A 15,927-nucleotide genomic window follows, 5' to 3' on the forward strand; every position below is an offset into this window, starting at 1 on the left:
TTGAGAAGCTAAGCTTAGGGGTTGTCAAAAATTATCAAGCAGAAAATGAGTTTTATCTGTAATATAAGCTGATTCTACAAGGCTGATTATTAAATCCTGATGCTAATTGCACTGGTTTCTGTGCTGCCATATAGTAATTATCTGTATTAATTACTTATCAGCCTTATATTGTGACATTACTATTCTATGTGTCCTGTATATTGTGAGTGGGTCCCTAAGCTCAGTAAGTGACAGCCGCACAGAGCATGTGGAGCTACTGGGGCATCTTTGGAGACACAGATCTTTACTGCTAAAGGGCTGTGGTTTCCTTGGGCTGGCACAGCAGCCAAAACATTAATGTATACCAATTCTAGCCTACTTCTTTAGTTCTCCTTTAAACCATTTTATTTATTTATTTATTTATTTTGGTGAGTTTCACTCAAAATCTTTGACGAAATCTCGATCTGAGTTTCAACCCCAAACTCGCTGATTCAAGTTTTTTCCATTTGAGGTTTTTTCTTAAATAAGAAACCATTTGAGGTTTAAAAAAAAAGCTCACATAACTCTAAAATTCAACCTTCGATAAATAACCGCTGTACTTCTTCTCATTTTACTTACTGTTTTATCCCTGATCATTGGCTAATTAACCTTTGGGACCAATTCATAAATAAGCCCCTTTTGTACGTAAAAAAAAAATCTAAAAGTAAGTTAAATAATTGAAATGTGGATATTTTACTTCCATCTTTCATAATGGTGTGCATATTCTTGTTTCTTTTGATTCATAGTGTCTGTAAATATGCAGAATCCCTTCCGAAAAATACTCCAGATTTGTATCACGCACATCCAGAAAATTGCACTATAGTTCGGACTCTCAACACTATCCTTTTGTTGCCTTCTCAAGGGAAGCATGCATGAAACATGAGGAACTTAAAGGGTGGTCCACCTTTAAATTAACTTTTAGTATACTGTAGAATGTGATCTTCCGAGACCATTTGCAATTGGTCTTCATTTTTATTATTTTCTGAATTATTTAGCTTCTTGTTCAATTCTCCAGTTTGGAATTTTAGCAGGATTCTAGGTTGCTAAGGTCTAAATTACCCAATCAACCAGGCATTGGTTTGAATGAGACTGACCTGAAAAAGTAATAAAAAAAAACACACTCATATCTTTCTGTTTATGTGAAACAGATTGTGCCATTAGCCTGTGCCCACTTTAAGTTTGCCATATTAACTGCTTACTTTAGTCTTATAATAAATTCTCACTTGCTTGTAAAGTAGACATAAGGCTTAAAAAATATTTTTCTAATGCTCAGTATTTAATTATGTTTTGATCTCGGAGTCTTTAGAATTATATTTTCATTATTACGGACCATTACTGTAGCATCATTTTAAAATGTATGTTCATATTTTTACAAAAATGGGAAGATATCAGTAAGCTGTGCAATTCAAGCACAAAGAGGAAGGAATGTAGATGAATAAACCGTTCAAACTGGCCTAAATTCAGATGAAGTCAGAAGGCTCAAACTAAATACACAATGGTAATGTATTTTATGAGCAGTTACTCTTTACTCTCTTCCCTGCTGATATGTGGTAAACCACTTTCTGCTTTGCCACTTCTTGAGGTCATGAAGGAAATTGCCCTTGAAGTAATATGCATTTTCCCCATAGTTTATTCCCTAGATCTTTGGGTTTCTATACGAAGTGTTGAAGGCCAAACTTTGTGTAGCTAAGGATTTTAATGGAAAAGATACACATTATTTCATTGTAGGGATTTAAAGGGACCTATTCCAGTATATGAAGATGAAGGCTCTACCATTTCTTTGAGATGGATAGTTTTCATTCCAGCTGAATGTTTTTGTTTTTTTTTTTGCTGCTCAGTGTCAAACAGTAGTTGTCAGAACTGCCTTGACCCCCACCCATAAGCTTCCTTAGGCCCTCATAGAGGATGCCAGTTAGAAAACCTGAACTGAAAATGTATGTTCCTTTACAATTAATTTTTAACTATTGAACATTTACATTTAAGTGGTTAAGTATAAACTATAATATAATACTGTTGGTTTTTCCCCTCTTTCAGCACCAACAGCAAGTGGTACAGGCTGTGGAACGTGCCAAACAGGTGACCATGGCAGAGCTGAATGCTATCATTGGGGTATGTGTGTCTTTCCAGGCTATTTATTAATTTAATTTTTATTCTTTCCCCAAAACTAGTGTATTTATAGATGACCGGTGTTTCTTCAAGAAGCCTCACTGATTGAAGTTTTTTATTTATCCCAATTAAATAGGTTTTAGAAGACAACTAAAATTCCAGGTGTTTCTAACTACTTTAAATCTTATTCATTTAGAATTGATAGAAACATCAGTTTTGTATATTACCCCTGTATATGGCTGGATGTTTTAGGGATGTGTTGGGAACCTGGATAGTTGGTTACGGGCATGAATGTAAATCTCTGCTGGTAAAACAGCATATGTCTCTTTTCAAAGAAACAACGCAAGACTGATGTGTTTTATTTATTACTGCAAAATTCACGCCAGAGAAAAGTTTTTTTTTTCAGGCACTGGATAGGAGATTCAATGCTGCAGAATATATTGGCACTTTATAGATAAAGTAACAGTTGGTATTAACTTTTCATCAACATAATTGCCTTGTGTGAAATGTGCCACTCACCAAAATATTCTAAGACCCGCTGCCTGGGCAAACTCTCAAGGCTCACAATCTTCTAAGGGTTCTTTGTATGACATTTTATCTAGCTCACCAGACTGCTTTGAACCAGTACTTCTTAACCTCATTTCTCTGAGGAACCAAAAAATAAGCAATAAGCAGCTTGGGGTCCCATTTGTGGGTCCCAACCCATAGGTCAAGAATCCCTGCTTTAGACTCTTGAGTGCGTTTTCCTGTGTAATAATGGGCATTGAAAATAGTTGTGGTCAGATCTAATATCCGCAAAAAATTAACAAATATATTTATTATATGTTTTGTTACACTTTGAGTCAAATGCAATATATAAAGCTTACACTCTTAAGTAATTTGCTGCTTGTCCTGTGCAACAGCTAATGAGTGTGTAAAGCAAATTAATAAGTGTATCCTGTGCAATTAAAAGGGTGACATCATGACCTGACAAAGGCTGGTCTCTTCTTAACTTAAATAAAACCAGACAAACACTAATGGACTGATTCCTGCTTCTTCCACCCCTCTAACCGGCTCCTAATAAATAGGGGGGGGGGGGGGGTAAATTGTCCCATATGTTAGCGCTATTAATGGCAGCTGTATTAACAAGTTCTGTCAGACAGCGGATCTGGGTAGTCATTTTGTTTACATTTACAATAGAAGAAAGAAAAACAATGAAATATTGTCTGTTTCACATCACAATGCAGAGGTGGGAAATCGTGCTTTAATAACACATTATTCCCATCTATAATTATACAGCTGGTGCGAGCCGCTAAGTTATTCTAATGAAGGCACTACAACTGTACTTTTCTCTTTCGCCCCCTCCCAAATGCTTTTTCTTTTGTGTATAGATTATACATAAAAGTCTTTTCCTCTTTTATTCACTGTATCAAACACACTTTGAAATGCTAATTATTCCATTTACTTTCATTAAAATTCAAATTGCTGAGTGAAGATGTGGATAAGGGTCGCCGAATAATCAATCTGAAGTGAAGATATTGCTTCAATTATGCCTCTGTCTTTTAACAAGGAAATCAGCACTCTGATCCTTGCTGACGGAGGTAGAGTGCAATGTTCTGATTGTGGCCTGTGTTTAATGGGCTATTTCTTATTCTGTTTTGTGCCTCTTTGACCTCAGGAGAATACTAGTAGTCAATTAAGGGTTATAAATGGAGAGAGCGTAACCATTTATTTCCTGTAAGGTTCCCCAATAAAGAAGGAGACACATCTGAAGAAGCCGTGTTCACCCTTGAACATTTATTGTGAGTGCAGGAAAAGGCCTATTCTAAGTGCAAAATAAACCCTTTAGTTTTTATACAACCTTATTGGTACTAACGAATGACATATACTGAAAGGTACAGTTACTTTTCTTATGATAATGTGGCTGAATCCTTGGCCATTTAAGGAAAATTAGTTTACTTGCTGCTGTAAGAAAATGGGAACTTATATTGAAAAAAAATACTAAACATGATCACTGGATTATCTGTACTATCTGCAGTGCCCCTAAAGTCACAGTGGGGCATTTATTTGGTCAGCCCTTTTGAACTTGGATATCCTTTAAGTAAATAGAGAATTTTGATCCACTTCCCCTGTCCAACCTCCATCACATACAGGAATCTTCATTACTTCTACACTATTGCCCCCTCTCGACATGTTATGTGATAACTTTGGTTCTACCTGCTTGACTTATATGCAATCAGTAACTAAATCATGGCACTTTCACCTATAGAATCTGTCTAACTAATGGATGTTAAATGCTATCCAAACTCTGCTTTCATCATGTCATGCTCTAAGAATTGTAACTTTATGTGAATTGAACTCTACAGACTCTGCCACTTCTTATATCTGGAATCTTATGTTCATGAATTCATCAAACATGCAGTTGTGTTTGCATGGGTGCATTTTAGAACACTGCAATCTATGCGGCCTTCTCCCTAATATGTTTGTTTAGAAAAGCTTGCCCTCTGTGCAAAAGCTACCGCACTATTTGCCACTTTACAGACTGGTAAGCAGCTTGGTTGTGAAAACATTGTAAAAGATGTAGAGCTGCTTAAACTTACTAATAATTAGGGACTTGCTGGCAGTCTGCTCTGGAAACAACAGCCTCCGCAAGGCTATAATATGTTGTACCTAAGCCTAGTCTACCCTTGTCTCGATAGCACTATGTGCCTTTAAACACAGTCTGGCGCCTAGCATAAAACACCAAGGCAGCACGATACAAACTTTTCCAGATGTAATATCTTCACCGAAACAAATGCTAGAGAAGATCTTGACTTGGAAGCATTTTTTACCAGCCAGCCATCTTGACCCACATAATGTTAGTTCTGCTTTTTAGCAGAAGTCTCTTGTGTAGTGAAGATCTTACGTTTGTTTAGTTTAATAAATAGATGAAAAACACAAATATTGAAAGTGGTTGTATTTGTTCCTTGCTTTGCATTTTTTTTATTCTTGAGTGTTTTTGGAACAGATTGAATGTTCTGCACTGCTGATTCTAAAACTGCAGATCTCAAACAACAATTTGTTTGCATGCACTGAACAGTCCAAAAAGTTTTATTTCCCCCAAAATATGTCATACAATAAGTAATTTAATAAGATTTGTCTACCACAGAAGTAAACATTATGCTTGATCGACAGCACAAAAAACAACACAAAACAACATACCTTAATATTCAGCTTTTGCAGCCCCCAAATTGTCCACTTATTATCACTTAGAACAGAGGCCCCCACATTTTTAACTCGTGAGCAAGACATTTGTTGGGAAGAGCTGACTTAGAGCAAGCCTCAGCAAGGATTTTTTTTATGGGGGAATGTAATAGAAATTGTAGACAAATATTCATGTTTCGCAGTGTAATCTTTTCATTTGACACTTGTTATATTGCTAATTTCAGTTGATCATTGTTCATTTTTAAGCTTGAAAGTGGTGTGTTATTTGGACCAGATATAATCATATTCACATAAGAAGTTTGTTTACTTACAGCTTTCACAGGCACAAACTGGAATATTATCTGTTTACCATTGGTGGTTGGTCTGATAAATAAAATTGTGGGTTTGCAACACCTACATTAAATTCACGTAAAGGGAAAAGAAAGTACACCCAATAAAGCCAATGGCTCCAGGTGCAGTCACAGGACGCCAGAGGAGGGGCTTACTCTCGGCCTGTGGATAAACTCAACCCCGTGTGGCATTAGCCTAGCAATAAAACCATAGCATTCAGCATATGTTATTGCTATCTCCTTAAAGTGAGGCTGACACTAAAAAAAGTACTCTTCAAATTATTAACACACATTAAAAGTTACCTATAGGTCACGTTGATCATTTTTTGCTAATATTGCTGCTTTAGTAAATGTTACTTGAAGTTCCTAAAGCTGACTGTTTTACCAACCAGACTGTTCCTTCTCAAAATGTCCGTTAAGTTTTTCTAATGCTAACAAGACTACTGCTGTACAAATATGGCAGCCCCCTCATACAGAAACATGAGGGATCAGATAAGTAGTGTAAAAAGCATTGGGCAAATACTTTTATGGCCAAATTATGAATAGCATACAAGACAATGTTATGATAAATGTAAAAAAATTACATTTCTGGTGTCAACTGTTTTGGGGAAAAAATAGGGCAGCACAGTAATTTACGCTTTCTTAAAAAGCATTACTTTCAGGGAAGTAAACTGGATAATCATAACCACATCATCTCAGGTGGATGCTACACCTGAGCCAAGATAATAGTTTTGTTTGTTTGTTTTGTTTTACAAGGACCACACTCAATATCTAGATCCACCCTCTGAGCAGTATATATATCTTCAGCATATTTTTATTATAAAATGCCACATGTCCCCTCACACACAGGGTGGTGGAATAGGGTGTCATAATGTTTTTAGACTATTCTGTTTTCTGTAGAGTACAACATAAATTAATATATTATATAGGAAATTACTAAGATCACTTTGAAAAACCAAATCAAAGGCTGACACGTATTTCAGTAAGAATCATTCTAATATGAGAAATGCCAGAGAATGTTCACTATATGGCCAAAAGTATCTGGACCCTTACCTGTTGAACATCTCATTGCGAAACCAAAGGTATTTAAGGTGTGTCTTCCTATTGCTTTATTAATAGCCTCTGCTCTTCGAGGAAGGCTTTCAGCTGTAATTTGACTGATTCACTTGTTCCTAGATGTTTCAATTTCAACATGATATAGCTTACAGTTGACCTGGATTAGCTCTAGTATGGCAGAAGGCTGATATAGGTGGCAAATTGGATAGGTGGCATCCTATGATTATACCAAAATCACAAAATAGAGCTCTTCACTACACTACAGTCAGTGTTTGTAGTTGAAGATTTTGTGGCAGTGACCTTAATTATAGTGTATTAGAAATAATAAAGTGATGACTAGATACATTACATACCTGTTTATTTGGAACATAATATTCCCTATCACTAGTGTAAAGATAACCTTTCACAAATAATAAGCAATACAGCCACCCATGCCAGTGTAAAGCCTTCATGTTTCTGCCCATTTACTGGCATATCAATTGATTGAGTTGACCGTAATGGGGTTCGATTGTAAATAAGTATTGCTCAGAATTTCTCCTTAACGTGTTTGCCTTGAAATCCTAGCCTGAACAATAGCGGACATGGCTGATTAGGCAGCTGCAGTTGTGCAAGGCTGCTCCAACAACATGGCTCGGTGAATTCAATATTATACTGTCTAGCTAATTACTACCCATCTTGCAGCATACCGTGCTACCCAGATACCATGCACTTCTTTAAACGTTCAACAGTTCTGGTTCCTATTGTGCTTTTCAAAGACTTACACCTCAGAGTGTGCTCTCACTGTAAATACCCTCTTAATCACCTGTAGAAAAAGCATTAAAAACAAATTTATTTTTACAAGCTGCCCACTTTGTGGTGTGTTTGTATGTCATTTGAACCTTACGTCACTTAATGCTTCCTTGACTGGCCATTTTCGGTGGATAGATATTGTAATTGTGTTGCAGAGGTAATAATTGTTACCAGATGCATATCACTGCTGCTCCGAAGACATATCATGGCCACACAGTTGCCTTTTTACGTCTCTAGCTAAGGCTGTTGGTTAGATTTTTTTAAGAGGTACTAAAGGAGCAATTTAAAACTAAGATAAGTGGTTAAATATTTTGTGGTGGCGGTTGGCAAGTTTTTATATAAATGTTCTCTTCACTTTGGTGGCACAGGAGTGAAAACATCTTTTTGCATTAAATGAAAATTTGTAAAGTGAATTTTTGACCCTTTTTCAAATGAGAGGAATTTATAGGAATTATTTATATGAATTCCTTTTTTTATTGTTTAACAAAAAATAAAATAAATAACTTGTCCTAGCTGTCCAAATTGTGTGTGTGTGTGTGTGTGTGTCTCCATTCTAGCAGTGACATTTTAATGATGGGAAGTCTGCAAAATTATTTGCTATCAATTGTGAAGACAATAACAAGCCTTGGTGGTTTTTCACACTCTCTGTGTTAAGTGCTTTCAGAATGACGGCGTAAACTGTGTTAGAGAACTCCAAGGAAGTAAAACTGATTAAAATGTTCATGCTTGAATGCTGCTGATGGAATAGTTCATTTGGACTTTCTGTACCTCCTGCAGCTCAAGCTGAAATATTAAAATTCAGTGGATTTAAATCTCTCTCCCCTCAGCTCGGAAAAAAAAACATTACATTTTAATAGGTTTTGAACTCATAATTCATTGGTTTGGTGCAGCACATATTACATCTATTCAGATATTACTTAGAAGGTTACTTAAATGATTTTTTTTCCAAGATTAATATTCCAGATTTAGAATTAGGGCATTTTTTAGTACATACGTCTGTACTTTTTTTTTTTATAGACTGTAAAGAAAAAAAACTGCATGTTTAATAAATATCTATATCTATATATATCTATATATATATATATATATATATATATATATATCTATATCTATATCTATATCTATATCTATATCTATATCTATATCTATATCTATATCTATATCTATATCTATATATATATATATATATATATATATATATATATATATATTCACTACTAATATGATGTTTGATCGCACCAGTGGATTCTACTGGTCTGAGTGCGGGTTCTGTGGGACATTCACTTTGAGGCATCGCTGCCTCATAAAATTGCACTGACTTTAAAAACATTGACGTTTTTCCCAGGATGGGATCTAGAATCTGGGCAAATACATCTGTACGGTGCTGCTGATTATGTTATCACTTTATTCAGCATATAACGCAACTGGTCTTGGAAATATTTCACCACTCATTCTAGCAGCTTCTTCAGTTCAAAGATTGGGTTGTACTGTTAAAAAAGAACTATAGATGCAGTCAGAAAATACATTAAATTTTGTTGAGTGTTGCAAATATTGTTTTTCTTAGCCTCTCCCACTTCACCAAATATCAGAGTTCTGATACATTTTTGAACATGAATGCCTCCCAACTAAAACACACACCCCTTCCCTGTTCGAGGCATTCTATACTTCATTAATGCTAGCTGAGCTATCTATGTAGTGTTGGTTTCAACTATGTAGTGTTGGTTTTCATTTGAGGCTTCCAAGTTCATTCATCTGTTTCCTTGGGGCATACAATGACCAGAGTAGTGAAGACAAGTGTCACGTATGATAAATCTATGTACACTGTACATCTCTGTTTCTCTTGTCTTCTTGAGTGTTTAAGAATTAGACACAACAGCATGTGCAGTGGTCAGACATCTGCTCTTCTAAGACATCTACTTTTATTCCAGAGATTTGGTCTGGGTGGTAACATAAAAGAACAGTACCACACACACACAAGGAGACTTTTTTCTTTTTTTTACATTCCCTTTAGTTTTTCAAGCTTCCTGCCAAAACATTAAAATTATATATATTTGATAGTTTTATGAATAGCAAAAACTTTCAGTATATGTTCAGAATGTGATATATAATCAATGGTTTATATTTATCAAAGGTTCAAGTTTTTAAAAAATTTACATTAATCTAAAATTCAATCACAGGAAAAGTGCAGGTTGACCCTACTTTCCTCATGATCATACATCATTGGTGTCCAAAAGATCTTTAGTTGGTGATCATTAGATCTCAAGACACTGTCAACAAACAGCTTGTCTATATCAACCTTCTGTTTCACGCTTTTCATTCAAATATTTATTATTTTAAGCTTACATAAGAAATCGTTTTTTTAAATCTGGTACTCTTATAAATCAATATAATCTTTTACGTAATATTTTCAATGGAACAGAATGCTAACTGTGATTTTATGGATGCAGATCATAACTCGACAACATCACTTAAAGTAGACCCTGCATTAGTATGGGCACTCCTGTCATACATCAACCTTACCCTGATCAAGTTATCGGCTAATAGAATCAGAACCTGTTTGTAGGTCCTAAAATGTGTGTCTTTGTGTATAGGACAGGTAAAGGTGAAATATATGTTGTGTGTAAGTCAAGCATATAAAGGAAATCTGGAAATCGTTTTACACACCTACTGTACATTCCTAGATCAATCATGCTTGACTGACATTTCATACAAGGAAATGTATTTGTTTGCTTCTCGAGTTTCAAGTATCTTTTTGTACTAGGTGTCATGTCTCTGTGTCTGGTAGTCATGATCTAAAAACAAAGGCCAGTCTTTGTTCTATCAGACCTGCAGCCCTGTAATGCATCATATGTCATGTTCTACACATTCCTCTCAGTTTGAAGTTTTTTGTTTTTTTTTCAACCTCCTCTGTTTTTTTTCTTCCGCATTTATGTCTTCATCACTACAAGTTCTCTGCCATGTGTAACTTGAGATCAATATTCTATGCTCAACTCATGATAATCCATATTAACGGTAAAGCTAGGGCCACACGGGGGCAGAGATCCGTTACCTAATTTCTGCCCTGCCACTGGCAGTAGCATCCTCTATTTTTCGCATACAGAAATGTTGAATCTGAAGTAAGATTGCACCGAATCCACTATTTTAGATTCGGCCGAACCCCCGAATCTTTCGCGAAAGTTTCGGCTGAATACCGTACCGAATACAAATCCTAATTTGCATATGTAAATTAGGTGTGGGAAAGGGAAAACATTTTTTATTTCCTTGCAAATTCGGATTCAGTTCGACCGGGCAGAAGGATTCGGCCGAATCCTGCTGAAAAAGGCCGAATCCCGAACCGAATCCTGGATTCAGTGCATCCCCTAATCTGAAGTAACTCGAACATACTCTTCAAAGAATTGCCCTTCATTTACTTGTACAGCAGTCTCCTTCACGCAAACAGATTGGACAAGTGACTGCATTCATGCTTGCTGGCAAATGTCATAAAATGGAACATGGCAATTTCAAATTGTATTTCTCTGTCTGCTATAGATAGCCTATTTCCCATTCAGGTACAGGTATGGGACCTGCTATCCAGAATGCTTGGGACCTGGGGTTTTCCGGATAGCCGATCTGTCTATATTTTAGATCTTCATACCTTATAAGAGAAGGAAAGGCTAAAACTAAGTAAGCCTTATCAGAAAGGTCCATCTAAATATACCAGTAAACCCCCAAAGTAATGTTGCTCTTAGTCCCCTGTCAAAATAAACACTGCATTTCTTTCCTTCTATTGTGTACACATGGGCTTCTGTATCAGACTTCCTGCCTTCAGCTTAAACCTCATTGCCCTGGGCAAGAGCATGCTCAGTTTGTTCCTCTCCCCCCACCCCTCCCTTCTCTACTGTAATCTGAGCCCAGAGCAGGGAGAGACTCAGGCAGGAAGTGATGTCACACCACATTAATACTGCAGCTCCTATTCTAAACAAACAGAGAGTTTCTAGAGCTTTTTACTCAGGTATGGTAAAACATTACAGAATAAATATAGCATTCTAGCTTGCACTATTGCAGCTTATCTATTGGCAATAAAATGCCTCCGTAGCTTTCCTTCTCCTTTAAGAAATCCATGTAAACATTAAATAATGAATCCCATACCTGTACATGCAAAGAGACTGTCAACAGGAAAGGTTGTTTGATGATCAGAACACCTAGCGGTGGAGGTAAATTGCTAAATTGCTGTCCTTGCTTGATGATTGACAGTTGTTTTTTTTTTTTCCCCATTTTTGTATTCAGTGACACGCATAAATTCTTAGTTCTGCAAATATGTATATGTACGGTATAGACCTGCCAGACCTAATTTAGTTAGCTGTTCTACTAATTGTTTGTTAATGCAATAAACAACCCTGTGTCTAAATGGTGGTTAAAGCATGAAACATGATGTATCTGTTCTAAGGTCAAGCACTCCCAGTCCTAACCTCTCAAGGGCTTTCTGTATATGTTGCCAGTGTGCTGGTAAAAATGACTTTAAACTCTTGTCAGCACAGTTACTGGTGCATGCATCACAGTCCCACTCAAATAAACCTGTCACAACACAGAGTCAGCAGCAAGAGAAAAGTACAAGGGCAGGCCTCTAGCTTTTCATTCGAGCATCACTAAACGTGCACAGAGTGCCCAATTATTTCAGCATTATTGAGCAAGTCTACAGGAGAACCCATGCCTTGCTACATTAGATTTTCTTTAGTAATTTGCTCAAGTACCGCTGAGGACACTTAAAGAGCTTAAAACGGTGGCTGCAACCAATTCCCTTTTCTGGATTGTTAATTCACATTTTTGCTCTCACATTAACTCCTTGCATTCATACAGGGCTCAGAAAGATTTAAACTTTTGTTTTGTTTTGAATCCGAGTTTAAACCTGCCCTTCTTAATATATTAGAGCGAGACATGTATAGTGTGTAAATTTCTGCACCTACCTTTCATTTAATAAAGATATTATAAAGATTATAATAGTGTTTCCTTTCACCATATCAGATTGTGTCCTTTGAAACAGAATCTTAGTACACTTCTCATTATTTGAGGACAATGTGTAGTCAAGGTACCTTGAGAGTTAAAAAGCAGTGAAACAAACACTTGGTTGAAACACTTTTTTTTTGGGGGTTATGTAATAAATGGTCTTAAGTTTGCTAATTTATTCTAATAACTGATGGCAACCAATCAACTGGTTGCATTTTTTGGTCATCTTAGTTTGAAAACAAACCTCTGATTGCTAGGTGTGTGCAGACTTATAGGAGAAGCAAACCAAAAAGTTAAAAAACTAGGCCCGTGAACTCCGATGCCTAGATTTGCACCAAGGGGGTAAGTAAAAAGTTAGGGGCATTTACCTTGGGTAACACTTAGGCTGGGGGGAGGTCTATGTAGGGTATGGGTTTTTAACTTTTAGGGTTGCTTCTCCTTTAAGACTGATTGCGTTCCCTGTTTGTTCTGGTCTGTGATGATAACATTTGACATTATGATGACACTAACTACCGTCATGACAGCCCTAATTATCGGAAAAACAGCTGATATTAATGTTCCATTTGGGATTCCTAACACTTCCCAACAGTTTAAAGTTTATCAGATTTAATGTCATTTTCCCAACTTCTGAAATCTTGTAAAAAAAAAAAAATGCTAAATTTGCTAAATATTTTCTCCCTCTGGCTTGTTAGTCAGAAAGCTTGGAATAGTCAAAAGATATTGATGGCTAAGCGAATGTGAGGTTATTTATGAAAAAACTAGAATGTCTATTATTCAATCGGATAGTCCCGACCTGAAAATTCAAATCGAATTCGGATTGAGTTTTCCTTCGAAAAACAAGCTTGAATTGTTTTGTATTGTTATTTATTTGAACAAGTTCAATATGTGTTGTTCATTTTTCACAGCAGCAGCAACTCCAGGCACAGCATCTGTCTCATGCACATGGACTCCCAGTGCCTCTCACTCCGCATCCTTCTGGGCTTCAGCCTCCAGCCATTCCTTCTATTGGGAGCAGTGCAGGATTGCTGGCTCTCTCCAGTGCCCTAGGCGGTCAGTCCCACCTTCCAATAAAGGATGAGAAAAAGCACCATGACAGCGACCATCAAAGAGGTCATTACAAATATAATAATTTCTTACAATCTCTTTTAATAGCTCAGTATGTACAGTTCTATGTTGCATAAAAGTCAGAATAGTTATACATTCTATACTATAAATATATAGAATATATCTTGAATCCTTAGCAAATTCTAATAAAGAGCCCAAAAATCTGTAAGGCATTCTTCAGTTGCACACACCAGATATAGTACAGGCTATTTATTGGGAGATTCCTATTGGAATTTGTAGTAACGATAGCTTTTTGGATAAAGTGTTTATTGACCTTTAGAACCTATTCAGTTAAAACTTTTATCTGTTATAGAGTTCACACCCACCACACCATGCAGTTATATAACTTCCTCCTGAAATGTGTTGGTTTAGCTTAGGGTTTATCTATTTTTGAACAAGTGTGATATGTAAGCAGAGATACAGTATACTGAAGAGGTGGTGGTAAGAGTCTAAGAGGGGAAACATGAGCAAACTTGCAGCACCCTCCCGTATCACACCTTTCTGAGGATTTAGAATTGTGTGGGAAGCCCAGATCAGGGCTTTTGCTATTAGTCATCTTCGTGAAAAGAAGATTGCTGCAAAACTGCTTCTGTATCATTAAACTTTAGCGGAAGTATAAAGTATCCTGTGCAGTTTATGATAATATCTAACCAAGCTTCTTTCACTGTTCTTTATAATTATTTGTGTACTATGATGAAGTGTTACTTAGGTTGCTAGGTAAGGTGACATACTATGTAACTAACCCATTTCTTTTTATTTCCTTCATATCTCTGCTGAATTTGGTGCTTGCAGATAGAGATTCCATTAAGGTAAGGCCTAATTTTTAAATACATTTAAGTTCATTCTATGTAGATATTCAAGAATCCAATTTATAAAATTAGAATGTTCAATAATATTTATGAAACTGTCCAATATCACTGCATGATTGTTTAGAACTGTTATTACTGTTTCAGCATATTTACGATATGTTGTCCCAGTATAAAAACCCAGCAGTTAGAGTTGGTCCAACTGTTCTGCATGTTTATACATACAAAACTTTTACAAACACTTTGTAGTTGAAAAGTGTAAGCAATGGAGGCGCTGAAGCAATATGGTATACATTTAAAAATACATAGGTGCATTTGACATTAACCAAAATATGATTAAAGGGGCGGTACCTTTACATTAACTTTCAATATGTTATAGAATGACAAATTATAAGCAACTTTTCAGTTGGTCTCCGTTATTTATTTTTTATCGGTTTTGAATTATTTGCCTTCTTCTGACTCTCTTTCCAGCTTTCAAATGGGGTCATTGACCCCATTCAAAAACAAATGCTCTGTAAGGCTACAAATGTATGGTTACTTTTATTACTCATCTTTATGTTCGGCCCCTTTCCTATTCATATTCCAGTCTCTTATACAAATGAATGCATGTTTGCTAGGGTAATTCGGACTCTAGCAACCAGAATGCCGAAGTTGCAAACTGGAGAGCTGCTGAATAAAACTATATATATATAACTCAAACTTCTGATAAAAATTAAAACCAATTGCAAATTTTCTCAGAATATTACTCTCTACATCATACTAAAATGTAATTTAAAGGTGAACAACCCCTTTATTTACGGTAAACAGTTGGTATTTGCATATAAAGTGCGTATTGTGCTTTTTTGTTAAAGAGTAAGGAATGCACAAAAATAAACATTGTTTCAGTGAAGTTGTTTCATAAAAAGAGGTCTTACCTATATACGGTAGCTTTTATCCTAGGTATTTAGGGAACCAACAAATACATTTGACTGTTTACCAAACATTACTTTTTTATAGCTCCTGTAGCAGTGGCACAATTTGTAGTGTAGTATATCTATTTAACCACACGATTTAGAATCTATACCACCAACTGTCAAGGACCATATGCCATGTCGGTTTCGGGGTCAATGTGTTGCTGGGTTAGAATATATGGTGTTACTAGCCTTTTAATTCCTACAAATGTGTAAAATATTTTTTTAATGGTGATAAATTATGACTATTCACAGCAAAGATTGTCATTCTAAACCAACCATACAGTTTACTTCCTACTGTTGACTTTTGTGGTTTTTGTTTGATAATATTCTCATCACTTAGAAACTCATAAAGTTCTAGGCTTAATATAGTAAGCAACGGCTATGATCTAAACCGCAGCAGAGTTTGTGAATGGGTGAAAAAAAGAAGATTTAATATTTGACTGACCAAATGGAATGGTACATGATTAGCATTATTGCTCCCATTCTGAGTGGAAATCTAGCAATAACCAATGCCATTAGCTATATGAGCCTCTTTGCAAATTGAAATGTAAAGCACAGTGACTTAGAGTTGTATTACAGTGCCACTCATTACACTTTATC

At 36.0% G+C, this 15,927-nt stretch overlaps 1 protein-coding gene across 5 annotated transcripts in view; it reads left to right on the plus strand.

Moving 5' to 3' along the window:
* The window catches only part of esg2-a (enhancer of split groucho protein), a 90,693-nt gene that overhangs the window by 34,042 nt on the left and 40,724 nt on the right, over positions 1 to 15,927 (plus strand). For 2 of the 5 annotated variants that reach the window (XM_041564350.1, XM_041564353.1), the window contains exons 6-8: positions 2,053 to 2,127; positions 13,373 to 13,574; positions 14,361 to 14,377. In XM_041564350.1, coding sequence (XP_041420284.1) covers positions 2,053 to 2,127; positions 13,373 to 13,574; positions 14,361 to 14,377 — 294 coding nt within the window. Of the gene's footprint in view, positions 1 to 2,052; positions 2,128 to 13,369; positions 13,575 to 14,360; positions 14,378 to 15,927 lie in introns of all 5 variants that reach the window. The other 3 variants (XM_041564343.1, XM_041564345.1, XM_041564356.1) reach the window with 2 other exon arrangements.

The sequence above is a fragment of the Xenopus laevis genome, chromosome 1L (assembly GCF_017654675.1).
Source record: "Xenopus laevis strain J_2021 chromosome 1L, Xenopus_laevis_v10.1, whole genome shotgun sequence".
In the NCBI taxonomy this organism is placed as follows: Eukaryota; Metazoa; Chordata; class Amphibia; order Anura; family Pipidae; genus Xenopus; species Xenopus laevis.